The sequence below is a fragment of the Mastigoproctus giganteus genome, unplaced genomic scaffold (genome assembly GCF_048544385.1).
Source record: "Mastigoproctus giganteus isolate SK-2022 unplaced genomic scaffold, ASM4854438v1 scaffold_15, whole genome shotgun sequence".
NCBI classification, from domain to species: Eukaryota; Metazoa; Arthropoda; class Arachnida; order Uropygi; family Thelyphonidae; genus Mastigoproctus; species Mastigoproctus giganteus.
Window position 1 is genome coordinate 4,423,208 of NW_028328292.1, and position 14,417 is coordinate 4,437,624.

Here is a 14,417-nt window from a genome sequence, read left to right on the forward strand (position 1 = left end):
ATCAAAGATGTTTGCACATAAAACATCTTTCGTGCATACAGGATACATATGCAATATTTTTTTTTCTTTAAATTTACCATTCCAAAATTATTGTGTCTTCCATGCCACAGCACCTTATAAACTGACAAGCATGGTATATTCAATAACAGAGGGAAAAAAAAAAAAAAAAAAAAAACTTTGCCAATCTAAATGGCTCTTTTTGAAATGTTTGCAAATATCTTGTTTCAAAAATTCTTAATGAAAAATATAACAATTTTTGTACTTAAGATGCCACCAATAAGGATTTTTTTTTTTTTTTTTTTTTAAGAATTAGTAATTACCTTTTAGCTGTGAATGTATAATGTAAATGTTTATTTCTCTTATCTGGTTATTTTTTTTAATAAGGATGCTGTCTTGTGAACTTACAGATAGACAGAAATAAAAAGATTTTTTAGATGTGTTTTTAGGGGAACCCAACGAGGAACATTTCACCCATCCATTCGCTCCAAACGTTTGTACACTTGTTCCTTGATTTTATTTAAACTACCAGCTTCCACAACGACAGATGGAAGTTTTATTCCATCAATCAACAACCTGCTGGCCAATGGCAAATTTCCACACATCTATAACCGTCTTTCCTCAACTTGAGTTTATGCCCCCTCGGGTTTGTAATCTGAGCAAAAGGAAGAATCCCATCAGCATTCAGCCTGCTCAAACCATTCAAGGCTTTATATATCTCAATCATATCACCTCACAGGTGCCTAGTCTCCAGATGCTGCAATTTCCAGAACTTAAGCCTTTCTTTGTAAGAGCACCCCTTTGTTTTCCTCACCAGTCTTGTTGCCCTTCTCTATACTCATTCTAGCAACTTTACATCCTTCCTAAAATAAGGCCTCCAGACCCATATGCAGTACTTAAGGTGTGGCCTGACCATTGCCTTATACAAGGGGATAATCACCTCCTCCACCTCCTCCCTGCTAGAAAAATTCCTGCATATCATTGACAAGACCCAACGACCTACTCTGGCAACCTGTCTGCACTGCTCAAAAAACTTCATATTGCACTGCTCAATTACCCCCGGTCTTTTTCATTCTCCATTACCCTGAGTGTAGTACCACACAGTTGGTACATTTCTCTACAGTTACCACTACTTATATGCAGTACTTTGCATTGTCAATGTTAAACTTTAGTTGCTACTTCTCAGCCCATCTGTTTGTATCACTTTGTATAGATATGGCTGTAACTGCATTGTAAAAAAAAAAAACCACCTTTCCCAATTTACATTTGACATTGAAATTTGGGGTAAGTGGTGCAGCTAGGGGCATTGAAGCTCAGAATAATTCTCAATAATTTACTTCTATTCCAGGTAGTTCAGTGTAATGATATCCCAACTATAGTGTAGAGGGAATTGATTTGGTAAGTAGTTCTGAGATATTACACATTTCTTCTTTACACAACCACTTCTGTTAAGATAAAAGTGTTTGATTCAAAAGATTGATTACAGCTATTCAGGGTGTCTCTATACATTATCCAATTGCAAATACAGTAAGCAATCCATAAGATTGCTTAGACCTTTATAACAAACACAATATCAATATATCACCAGTGACTCAACAATGATGCAACTATATTGGTGATCATTAATCAGATGGATGGTTTCAAGATATCAATTTATTATTTAGTACCACTGATGACAATTCTAAAATGGAACCATGGCAGTTTTTGTATATCATTAATCGTAGTTATCACTAATTCAAACCATTCTAATGAATGTGCAAAGTGTCTTTATCCTACCCGAGAGGATACTACTACCATATATATTACTATATCAGATATAATAGGATTATGTAAATTTTGAAAAATCTGGAACCACAAACCTCAGCTGAAGTTTTCTGCATAAGAGAACTCAGGCTGCAACTTCAGCCTGTTCTTTCACTTCAGTTTATTAAAGTTTTAGATTTGAGAAATTAAGACAATATGATAATTTCAAGGTAGCCAAGCAGGCTACTTATGAGTAGCACAAGTCTAAAAGTCTACTGATGTACTGAAATGGATAACAGAAGGGTAACTTGGATAAGATGGATAATTGTCCTATGGTAACTTATGCAAATGAAAATACGCCATTAAGCGAAATTATCTCGTACGTTTCAACACACACAAAGAAACCTACAAAGGCAATCCATTAATTATAGAGCTTCTATATTGGCTGACAAAATTAGTTAGAATGAAGCTGTAAACTCTTCTGGTCCCATGAAGTATATACACTCAGAATAGAATAAAATAATAATCACTAGTTCAAAACAACTGCAGCTCTACTGTTACCTACCCCTTCAAGGCGCCGTTGATTACACGATACCATAGTTCCATTGTCACAGTTATCGTTTCACACCGGTGTAAAATGGTACGTGCAGCATACATAACTATCTAATAAACCAAGTCAACGTTATCAAGTATGGTACTACACAAAATCTTAGCCAATCTTAAGTCACCGTCAAAGCACTTTCCTTTTGCCTTATTTTTCTATTTATTCAGATAAATATTAGTGCAGCAATGACAAACAAAGATGGCCGAAAGCGTGGCGGTAATTTTGTCAGCCGCCGACTAATTTTTATTAAAAGTAAAAAAATAATAACAACAAATATTTAGTTACCATAACAACTGCAGAAAACAGTGTTGCAAGCCAACACTTATATTTAAACTTTTTCTCTAACATTTCTTCTAACATTATTCTTACCTTTAGGCTTTTCATTTTCAACAGATTGCTCTGCAAGCCGTTCATTCTCGTTTTTCTCCATTTCTCTTTTATCTTCGACCTCTGATGTGGGCTAAACTACTGCATATGCTAAATCTCAGAAAGATTACTTTCAGTGTGTTACAAAGAAAGGCTACACATTTACACTACTCAAAAAAGTAAACTAAAAAGCCGCTGTTACATAACATTAAACTTCGACAAAAATTCCCACTGCGAAATGGCGAAGCACATAGCATACACTCACAAACGCACCAGCGACACATAACGATTATTCATGAAAGTATTTTATGTAACAAAATGAACTCTTTAAAAAATAAAAGACATTGACAACATTAAATAAACGCTACAGTGATGACGTGCCATGTTTTAAAAGAAAACCATTTTTTAATTAAGAAATAATTTCAACAAAATTTAATTGCGATTTTTCAATATCAATAATGCTCTTCAGAGGAAAAGGAAACACCGTCCCGGTGTTTCCTTTTCCTCTGAAGAGAGATTTGTGAACTCACAAATGTACACGAGGAACACAACGGATAAAAAACTGTAAGTATCAACTCCTCTCCATGGATGAAACCGCGCATATGTGAACTTTCCACGTACTTTCCAAAATCCACACGACACTTTAAGGGAGCGGCATAGTTGTATATAGTAATTGGCCGGGAGTGTTAATAATCAGTGGCGGCTTGTGAGTCTGATGTATGGGGTTGTTGCTTCTTAAAGTTACATTACATTGCCTTAGTTATAAGACATGTAGACATACCCTTCACGGTAAACGATCAAATCGGCACTGCTCGCTCTGCAGTTCCTATAACTCGTTTTGTCACCTCTAAGAAATGCCTATTGGCAAGTTGCCAGTGGCAACCCACCGACCAGACATTGACTCAACCACGGAGCAAAAATGTGGAACTGTCTAGCGCACAGTTCTGCCCACCGTTAAACTTCAAAGTTGAAAACAATTTCATGTTTTTATTCGTTTATTATTGAAATGATTATTGGAATTAGTTGCTTTTCCATGAACCAAAAGCCTTAGACTACGGTTGGACCTGGATGGCCTGGGATCTGTTTAATACAGTAAACCCTCGCTAATTCGGAGTAATGAGGGAAGAGGTCATCCGAATTACACGAGAATCTGTATTAGTGAAGCAAATATAGCCATAATAATAATAATCTGCAGTGGCGTGGAAAATTGGAGTCACATCATGTTCAACTGTGTTGCCTACTTATACCTCAGACAACAATTTCTTTTGGAGAGCGAACTACGAAATGAACAACCTGTCCACTCCTTAATTGCAACAAACACAGCTTTCCTTACTTTTTATATTTTCGCTACCAAGGTGTTCAAGCGGAGAAGGAACCACATGGCAGCTCTCCCACAACTATCATAGTAGAACATCCAGCTACTGGAACCAGAAATATCACAATCAATTCCATGGATTGAAATCTCTAAACTTGCGACCTTCAAATGGACCTCAACTCTTGCTGGCTTCGTCATTTCAGGAGGGTCACTTCGCTGACAATGGTCCTGGGGATTATTCCCCCCTTCTGGGATATGGCAAAAACTGAGCCCCTAAGTAGGATAGTTCGGCGGCCCCCCAGTGCCAAGTGGATGATTTCCACCCCTGCTAACCCTATTTGGGGTAAGATATTTGCTTACTTTTCAAGTCTCTCTTTCTTACCAGTCATGGGTCTGAGCAGGTAACACAGTGGCATCGTCACCGTCCTCCTCACACGGGATGGAAAAAGCTCGGGTTAGAATCCCGTCGATGACGAGAGGGAACTGTAATGGGCTTTTTTCACTCCATGACTGAGTTAGTCGGTTTCACGCGTAGATAGCAAGGTTTTTCCCCAAGAAACTAGGGTTTTTCGTCCAGCAAAACAGACAAATCAACCATAGGACACACGCAATTAACAGACGTAAGACGCAGTCGGCAAATGAATTTAATTATTCGGGTGGCTTAAAAATAATAGTTAGGTTTTTTTTACCAGTCATAGGTCTACGCGGAGAGCACAGTGCCATCGTCACCGTACTTGCCACACCGGATGCAAAAGTCACGGGTTCAATCCCGTCGATGATGCGAGAAAATTTAATGGGCTTTTTTCACTCCATGGCTGAGTTAGTCGGTCTCGGATGTAGATAGCAAGGTTTCCCCCAGAACCTTGGGTTTTACGTCCAGTGAAGCAAGCAAATCAATCAAAGAACATACGCAATATACTGACACAATACAAAAAACTGAAACAAATGTATTATATTAGGGCCACCCGTAATCTCTTAAATATACCCAAATACAGTATGTATTATGTCCGTAAATTGCGTGTGTCCTTTGATCGATTTGCCTGTTTTGCTGGATGAAAAAAACCCATTTTCTTGGGGGAGAAAACCTGGCTATCTATGCCTGAAACCGACTAATTCAGCCATGCAGTGAAAAAAGCCCATTAAAGTTCCTCGCGTCATCGTCGGGATTCGAACCCGAGTCTTTTCCACTCGGTATGGGGAGGATGGTGACGCTACCACTGTGCTACCGCGCAGAGTACAGACACAATACATAGTGACATTGTGTTTTTTGACAAGCAGCATCGGTGCTTTCGCACAACTCCGCATTTGGATCTCTTGTGAAGTAAGACAGTGTCAAGGCCAGATAGCATATGTCAGTGCATGTTTATGTTTGCTTAGTGTGGGTTATGTTGTTCATTTGGCAGCTTAATCTAGAGTCCGTGGAGCACCACAGACCGCTAGTTATCGTCACTGGCCTGGAAGCCGGACTGGGTAAGTAGGAAGAGAACTCTGGCTGGCCAACCCCGGGGTAAACCTGAGCGTCCCAGGCAGGGCCCAAAAAAAATTGAAATAGGAGAAGGGGTGAGAGACTGAGGAGAAGAAAGGAAGTAAGCAGAAGAGAGAGTGTGAGGAAGAGTGGGCTCCCCCCCCAAAAGGCGGGGAGCCATTGAAACCTCAGAAAAGAAGAAAAGGTTGGGAAGTCAAGTGGCCTGATGGCGTGGCCCTGCATTTGAATCATTTGACCCTACATCCAAATGCCAGTCCCACTCCCAGAAGAATATTTCAGTGAGTTCTTATCTAATAGGAAAAGCGTATATATAGTCCCACACCTCGAAGAGAAGAGGTGCAGCAAGTGAGTGCATCCCACCCTGGGAAAGAGACCAGCGTCAGCAATTAAATCTTCCTCGACCAAGGGTAACTTGAAGGCAATGAGCAGTGTCCCTCGCTGGACAGTGAATATGGGTCATCTTCTCAAGTTAGGGGGATGGGTGGAGGCACAGGGATACTTGAAGCTCAATGATTGCTTGGAGCTCTTGTGTCTAATGTAGAGAAGTCCTTTTGGGTCGGTGGGTTTGTAAGAGAATTTACTTTGTGAGCTTCGAAAGATTCCTGTTATGTCAGGGTAAAGATCAGTATCCTGTTGGTGTTTTCTTTGATTCCATTCAGAAGATGTTCTGTGAATTGGGTTTTGGGTCCATTATAAAATGGGGGTGCGCTGAACAATTTGCTGTAGGTGGATTTGACGCATTTCAAATAAAGTCTGGGCAAAAGTAGTAAATGGTTTGTAGTTGGTTTCGTCAATTATGTAGAGAGATGCTCCTGCCCATGGGGTATTTATTATTATTATTATTATTATTATTATTTTAGGGTTTCCCGTAATTAAATACATTAACCCGTATTCGTGTCTGTAAATTGCGTGTGTTCTTTGGTCGATTTGCCTGTTTTGCTGGACGAAAAAATCCCAGTTTCTGAGGGAAAAAAACCTTGCTATCTACGCCTGAGACCGACTAACTCAGCCACGAAGTGAAAAAAAGCCCACTAAAGTTCCTCCCGTCATCGACGAGATTCGAACCCGGGCCTTTTCCACCCGGTGTGGGGAGGACGGTGACGATACCACTGTGCTACCCACGCAGACCCTGCCCATGGGGTAGTCTGTGTGTTTTTTTTTTGACAAGCGGCACCGGTGTTTTCGCACAACTCCGCATTTGAATCTCTTGTGAAGTAAGACAGTACAGTACTGTCAAGGCCAGATAGCATATGTTAGTGTATGTTCATGTTTGCTTAGTGCAGGTTATGTTGTTCATCTGGCCGCTTAGCCTAGGGTCTGTGGAACACCACAGACCGCTAGTTACCGTCACTGGCACTGGGAGCCGGACCAGGTATGTGGGAAGAGAACTCTGGCTGGCCGACCCTGAGGTTAGCCTGAGCTTCCCAAGGAGGGCCAAAAAAAAAAATTAAAATAAAATAAAATAAAAAAATAAAAAATAAAATAATTAAAAAAATAATAATAAAATAATAAAAAAAAAATAAATAAATAGATAAAAAAAAATAAAATAAAATAAATTTTTTTTTTTTTTTTTTTTTTGAAATAGGAGAAGGGGTGAGAGATTGAGGAGAAGAAAGAAGGTAAGCAGAAGAAAGAGGGCGAGGTAGGGTGGCCTCCCCCATAGGGAAGAGCCCACCCTACCTCAGGAAGAAAAGAAAAGGTTGTGAGGTCAAGTGACCCACAAAGTCAGATTGCCTAAAAGCATGATCCTGCATTTGAAAGGTCAAATGCCAGTCCCACTCCCAGAGGAGTATTTATATGAGTTCCTACACAAGTAGGAAAATCAGATATTGTCCTACACCTTGAAGAGAAGAGGTGCCAGCAAGTGAGTGGGTCCCACATTGGGCAAGGGGCCCAGTGTCAGCAATTTAATCTTCTTCATCTAAGGATGACGCAATGAGCAGTGTCCCACACTGGGTAAAGGACTTGGATAATCTTCTCTTAGGGGATGAGAGGAGGCACATGGATTCATGAAGCTCAAGGATTGCTTGAAGTTCTTGTGTCTATTGTAGAAAAGTCCTTTTTGGGTTCGTGGGTTTGTCAGATAGCTTCCTTTGTGAACGTCGAGAGATACCTGTTAGGTCAGGATAAAGATCAATATCCTGTTTGTGTTTTCTTTGATTCCATTCAGGATATCTTCTGTGAATTGAGTTTTGGGTTCATTATAAGATGGGGGTGCGTTGAACAGTTTGCTGTAGGTGAATTTGACGCATTTCAAATACAGTCTGGGCAAAAGTAGTGAAGGCTTTGTAGTTGGTTTCGTCAATTATGTAGAGATGTTCCTGCCCACTGGGTATATTTCCAGTTCTGGTAATTAGAAGATTTCTGGGTAAATCATAAAGAGGGCAATTATACATGAGGTGAATCCAGTCTTCATTGTCACCGCATGTACAGAGAGGAGAATCGGTGAGACCCAGGGCATGCAGCTTGGCCCGAAACGATCCATGACCGGTGAGGAAGAACGAGACGTGAAGGCCTGGTGAGTACCACGGAGGAGGTTTTGGTCTCAGACAGTTTTTAAATTCTGTACAGGGGGATCAACTGACGATGTTACAAACAGTAAATTCTAAGTGGGAAGCATTCAAGGAATTAATCGTGGAAGCTACTAGACTTTTCATACCGATGAAGATATATTGTTCAAGGTTTAGGCCTAAATGGTTATCAAATGAACTAATGAGACTCGTGACAGAGAAGAAAAATGAATGGGATGCATATGAATTATCAGGTGACGCAGAAGCCTGTAGCAGATATAAGCTAGTCTGTAATCAGGTCACGAAGGAGGTTCGGCAGGCAAAGGCGGATTACGAGAAATCTTTGGCAAAAGATGCTAAGAAAACAGCAAGGATTTCTTTACTTATATAAACTCTAAAAGGAAGGGGTTGAATCTGATTGGTCCACTTGACATCGATGGTTCGACTGTTGATGATCCTGCTCAGATAGCAAACAAACTGAATGAGTATTTTGCATCTACATTCACACGTGAGGAATTATTACAGTTTGAAAATGGAAGAAGGTTATCAAATTGTAGCAGTGTGCTTAATGATTTGTAATAACTGTGAGCAAAGTGGAGGAGAAATTGTTGAAGTTAAACATAAGAAAGGCACCTGGGGTGGATGGGATCTATCCAGTTATATTAAAGGAGGCGGCAAAGCAACTAAGCAAACCCTTAGCCATAATTATGAGAGCATCCTTGGATTCAGGGGAGGTTCCCACGGACTGGAGATGTGCAAATGTATCCCCAATTCACAAAGGAGGTCGAAGGGTGACACGAGTAATTACAGACCAGTTAGTTTAACTTCTGTTCCGGGTAAAATAATGGAGTCACTGGTTAAAGATGCATTGCAGGATCATCTAGACAAGACTGCAGCAATAATTCAGACACAGCATGGGTTTGTTAAGGGAAAGTCTTGTCTGACAAATTTGATTGGTTATTATGATGTGGTCAGAAAGGAACTGGATGCAAAAAATAATTTTGATATCATATACTTGGATTTCAGGAAAGCTTTTGACACTGTTGCGCATGGAAGACTACTGTACAAATTGGAGCAGAATGGTATTAAGGGTAAATTGCTACAATGGATAAAAGGATGGTTAAGTGGGAGAAGACAGAGGGTGGGAATCAATGGGTGCTGCTCTTCGTGGACTAATGTTATTAGTGGAGTCCAACAGGGTTCGGTGTTGGGTCCACTGTTGTTTTGTATATTTATCAATGATATTGATGAAGGTATATCAGGCTTAATGTCGAAGTTTGCAGATGACACGAAGGTTGGCAGGGTTGTTAATGATAGTCATGGCAGTGTGCTACTGCAACAGGATCTAGATAATTTGGGCAGATGGGCTAAGAAGTGGCAACTGAAGTTTAACCTTGACAAATGCAAAGTACTGCATATGGGTAGAAGTAACCCCAGAGAAACGTACCAACTGTGTGGTACTACACTTAAGGTGGTAGAAAATGAAAAAGACCTGGGAATAATTGTGCAGTCAGATATGAAGTTTTCTGAGCAATGCAGACAGGCTGCTAGGGCAGGTCATGGGGTTTTGTCAATGATATATAGGAATTTTGCTAGCAGGGAAAAGGAGGTGATTGTCCCTCTGTATAAGGCAATGGTCAGGCCACGCCTTGAGTACTGCGTACAGGTCTGGAGGCCTCATTTTAGGAAGGATGTAGATTTGCTTGAGCGTGTACAGAGAAGAGCAACACGATTGGTGAGGGGAATGAAGGGATCCTCTTACCAAGAGAGGCTTAAGTTCTGCAAATTGCAGTGGCTGGAGACTAGGCACCTGCGCGGTGATCTGATTGAGGTCTATAAGGCCTTGAATGGGTTGAGCACGCTGAATTCTGATGGGATCCTCCCACTTGTTCAGAATACGAACCTACGGGGACATAAGTTCAAATTAAGAAAGGATAGATGTGAATAGATGTGCGGAAAGGATAGATGTGAATAGATGTGCCTTTAGCCAGCGGGTGGTTAATTGCTGGAACAAACTTCCATCTGTCGTTGTGGAAGTTGATAGGTTAAATAAATTTAACGAGGAACTGGACAGGCATTTGGAGGGTATGGTGTGATTTTTTTTTTTTTTTTTTTTTTGGCTGATGCTGCATAAGCTCCTACACTTGCTTTCTTGCATCAAGTGCCACTACTACTACTACTACTACTATTTCGTTTTTTGGATCATTAGCTAGATCGAGTGTTATATCCAGAATGGTGGTGGGAATTCCTCTCTTTATGCGGTATGCAAGGCCGCGACGAATAACCTCCAGGTCCAGAGGAAGAGTACCTGCTAAGACCTGCAGGGCAGGATTACTGACTGTGCGGCAAGCTCTAGTCACAGTGGTAGGATATTGCGTTGAATTGTATGTAGCTTTGCTTTATTACGTGCAATGATGGCACGAGGGAATCATATGGCTGCACCATAGCACACAGCTGATAAGGAGATGGTTTTGTAAAGTAGCATGAGAGTCCTCCTCTTCAAACCCCAGTCTGCTCTGCTAATTCTTACGATCATGGCAGTATAACGACGTGTTTTATTGGAGAGGTAATTAAGATGAGGTAAGAATGTTAATCGGGAGTCGAAAGTTACTCCTAGATATTTTAGTTCTGTTTTGAGTGGCAATGTCTGTCCACAGATTTTAATTTGGGGTGGTCTTCTTATGTCCAAGGATCCTTTGAGGAGGTTAGTCTTCCTTTTTTTCCCCAGAGATGACTAACTTATGGTTTTTTGCCCAATTTTGGAGGATCGTTGAGGCAGGGGAGGCAATTTGCTCAAGCTGAGTTCTAGAATCAGCTTTGATAAGGAGGATGAGGTCATCTGCATAGGCCATGCAGTCTACAGGACCTAGATCCATAAGAAGAAATTCATCTAGTACCAAGTTCCAGAAGTAGGGCCCAAGAACTGAGCCCTGTGGACACCCTCGAACAACTGGTAAGGAGGTTTCTGAAAATTTGTTTCAACAGTTACTGGGCGGTTGAAGAGGTAGTTCTAGAGACAGCGGTAGAGGTTGAGTGGAATATTGAGTTGACGTAATCTCCTGACAAAGCTGGGCCACCAGATGGAATCGAAGGCACCAGCAAAGTCAATGGAGATAGCCAGTAGATATTTTTCTGTGGTTGAGTTTGCTGTGTTGCGGAGATTGTTCATAGCGTCTTCAGTGGAGCATCCTGGCGAGTCTAAGTTGGCTGTCTGGTAGTAGGTGGATAATCTGGATTGAAGCAGCCGCTCCATTACCTTTCCCAAGACCGGGAGAAGAGCAATGGGGCGGTAAGATTTGGGTAGAGTAGGATCTTTATCTGGACCTTTTAGGAAAAGTCGAAGCACTACTTGTTTCCAAGAATCACGGAAAATTCCTTTCGCAAGGCATTTGTTGAACAGTGCTAATAGGTGGTTTGGGAAATGTGCTGCTGCTTTCTTGATGACCTCAGCCTCAATATTATCATGACCAGGGCATTTATTTATTTTTGTTCTGTCAAGTGCTTTGTTCATTTCCTCAGAGGTGAGAGGAGGTTCTATTTTATTGTTGGAGAAAACCTGGTTGTCTTGTTTAATTTGCTTTTATTCATCATTGAGGGGACTCTCATCAGTTTGAAGTAGGGCATTCAGAATATTATTCATAGATTCAGCCCATGTGTGTGTTAGATTGCCATCAAGAGTCAGGGTTGCTTTTAACATCTCTCCCCTGGGCAGCTTGTTCATAACAATGCGATAAACGACCCCCCAAGGAACTGCGTTACCAGTAGTTGTCACAAGGTTCTGCCAAAACACTTTCTTTTTCTGCCGAATGAGGCTTGTGTAGTCGTTACGATATCTTCTATATGCTTCCCGTAGAGCCTGGACCTCAGCAGGAGGCCAGGAGTGCCTCGCTCTCTGGAAGGCTTTTCGGGCAGTGTGGACTTGGCGCCTTAGGTTTTCGAGTTCCCTGCACCACCAAGCGACTGCTTTTAGGTGCTTCTGACGTTTTTTCATAGTTCTCTTACATGCTTGTTGGATTGTGCTTGTTAGGAGGGAGAGGTGCTCCTGTGGATCAAGATGGTTTATTTGGGATGTATCCATTTGTAGCTTTGATTTTATATTGTCCTTGAAGGCATTCCAATCAGCTGTTTTGGTGGAGTATCTGATGATATCGTGGTATATGGGAGGAGTACTATCAAGTTGTCTAGATAGATGGAAGGAGATGGCCCTGTGGTCTGAGGTGGTCCAGGCCTCATGAACCATCCATGATGAGAACTTTTGTGCTATGGACCGTGTGGCGAGGGTAACGTCAATGTTGCTTTCCCACAGGGTATTGCTGAAAGTAGAAAGGTGATGTGGTTTTTTTAAGGACCTCAAATGGAGAAGATGAAAGGAAATCTTCTAATCGCTGTCCATTCTGGGAAACTACGTGACCATCCACCCGGCTATGCCACAAGCGAGATCTAGAGTTGGCGTCCATCATTACTAGGATTTTGCTGGAAGGTAAGAGAGTTATGACTGACTAGAGATATCCAATATATGGTGCGATATCAGTTCGTGGTCGGCAGTACAATGAGACTACGTGCAAAGAGCCTTGTTGGCAGATAATGTGTGCACAAACACCAAAGGGGGTGCATAAGGAGTCGATCTTTGTGACTGTAATTGTAGTATTCCTAATGATGATGGATGCCCATGGAGTATCTGTGGTTGTCTCAATGATCCTATATGCGTGAGGGTAGCCCTGTACCCGTCCCTTGTGGGTGTAGGGCTCTTGAGCGCAGAGGATATCAATTTCTTCTTCATCCATTTTCATTCTAATTTGTTCGACCACATTTCTGGCTCTTTGGGCATTCAGTTGGAGAATTTTGAGGACGTTGGTGGAATGGCGATTATGGTGTACAGCCATAGTCGGTTTTGTTCTGGATGGTTCTCAATACCCTTAAATAGATTGGACATTTGACATCCCGGACGGAGTGATTGGGATCCATTTTTGCGGCTTTGCAGTTGGCGCAGTTAGGGGCTCGATTTTTGTTTGGACAATTGTAGGTGTGTCCGCGTTCAGCACAGTGGCCACAGGTGAAGTCTTGTCGGGCACAGACATGGGATGTGTCCAAATCGGAGACATTTAAAGCACTTGATGGTAGGTATGTGCTCCTTGAACCGGCAAGAGCTCCAGCCAATAAATATTCGTTGTTGTTGGGATAATATTTTCCATATCTTCGGGGAGAGTTCGACTACCCAGTTGCAACAAGTACCTGATCTGGATTTGGTGGAGTACTTGACTTTAAGTTCACTTTCAATTTCATGTCTAGTGATATGATCAGCAAGGTTTCTGTCATATATTTCCTCAAGGAGGTCATCTTTGGAAATTCCTTTTTCGACATCGAAGATTACAATAGATGGGCCTTTTGGTTTGGGTATCTCAGCGCTAAGACCAAGTTCATTTATCTGTGGGATTAGGATAATGTTTTCTGCATCTTTTTTGGAAGCAGTCTCAATGATGATCCCAGAATTACGGATTTTTCTGAGGCTTTTAATTTTTATGGTTTTCATTTGAGGTTTCAAGTTGGTAGTAACAACCTTCTTGACAGCTTCGCTTGAAGTAAAGCAACCTTCTTGGGTCGCACGAAGGATGACTAGGTTTTGTTCTCTATTCTGTCTGGTATTGGGAGGGGCAACAGCTTATCTGCCATTGGTTGGATCCTCAGCGCATCTGAATGGGACCGGGGGCGCTGTGGCATTTCACTTGGTTCCCGATTCTTGTCTGGTGATAATCATTAACCGTGATATTCCGTGTACTGTCCATAAGGTGGCAGCCAATACTGGCTGGTGGTAAGGCAGTGTGATTGGGAGGATGGGCATTAACTTTTGGCCGCTGTACCATAGCAGCATAGGTTGATTCTGAGATAGGTGTAGGGAGTAATGCTGGCCGTGTCTGCGGTTTGATTGTGCTGTTAGATCTGGGAGGAAAGAGTTCTGAGTGCTATGGCTGGTCCGAGCTGGGCTGCTGAGGGCCATTGTCAAAGTATAATTTGTTTCCCTCAGTTGTTCATTGATTGCTCTTAGTTGTTCATTCTGTAGTATTAAGTCATGTAACATTTTCTCGAGGGTACACCAGCAGCCTGTAACTTTTTGGGCAGCTGGCTTGGTTACTCTACTTCCTTCAAAGCGAAGGCAGCATTCCATCATGGACCTGAGGATCATAATTTACTCCAAGTGAGAGCAATCCTTATCTAGTGAGGACTGCATGGAGTTCAGTTCTTCTTCTAGGTTCTCCCAGAGAGCAGCTGAAGGAGAACAGGTTTTAGTGGATTTCTTGACTTTTTTTTTTGGGTTTTAGCCGTTTTCGCTCAGCTGGAGGGGTGGAGTTGTTCATATTGGTGTCCACACTCGCCACCTCCTCATCAACAATAATATTA

The 14,417-nt window shown here is 41.7% G+C and overlaps 1 protein-coding gene across 1 annotated transcript in view; it reads right to left on the reverse strand.

The window, feature by feature from the left end:
- The window catches only part of LOC150074914 (double-stranded RNA-specific editase 1-like), a 32,977-nt gene extending 30,007 nt beyond the window's left edge, over positions 1 to 2,970 (reverse strand). Inside the window, exon 1 of the mRNA XM_090389392.1 lies at positions 2,714 to 2,970. Within this exon, the coding sequence (XP_090245518.1) occupies positions 2,714 to 2,774 (61 nt within the window). The 5' untranslated portion in view covers positions 2,775 to 2,970. The remainder of the gene's footprint in view (positions 1 to 2,713) is intronic.
- Between the last annotated feature and the right edge of the window lie 11,447 nt (positions 2,971 to 14,417).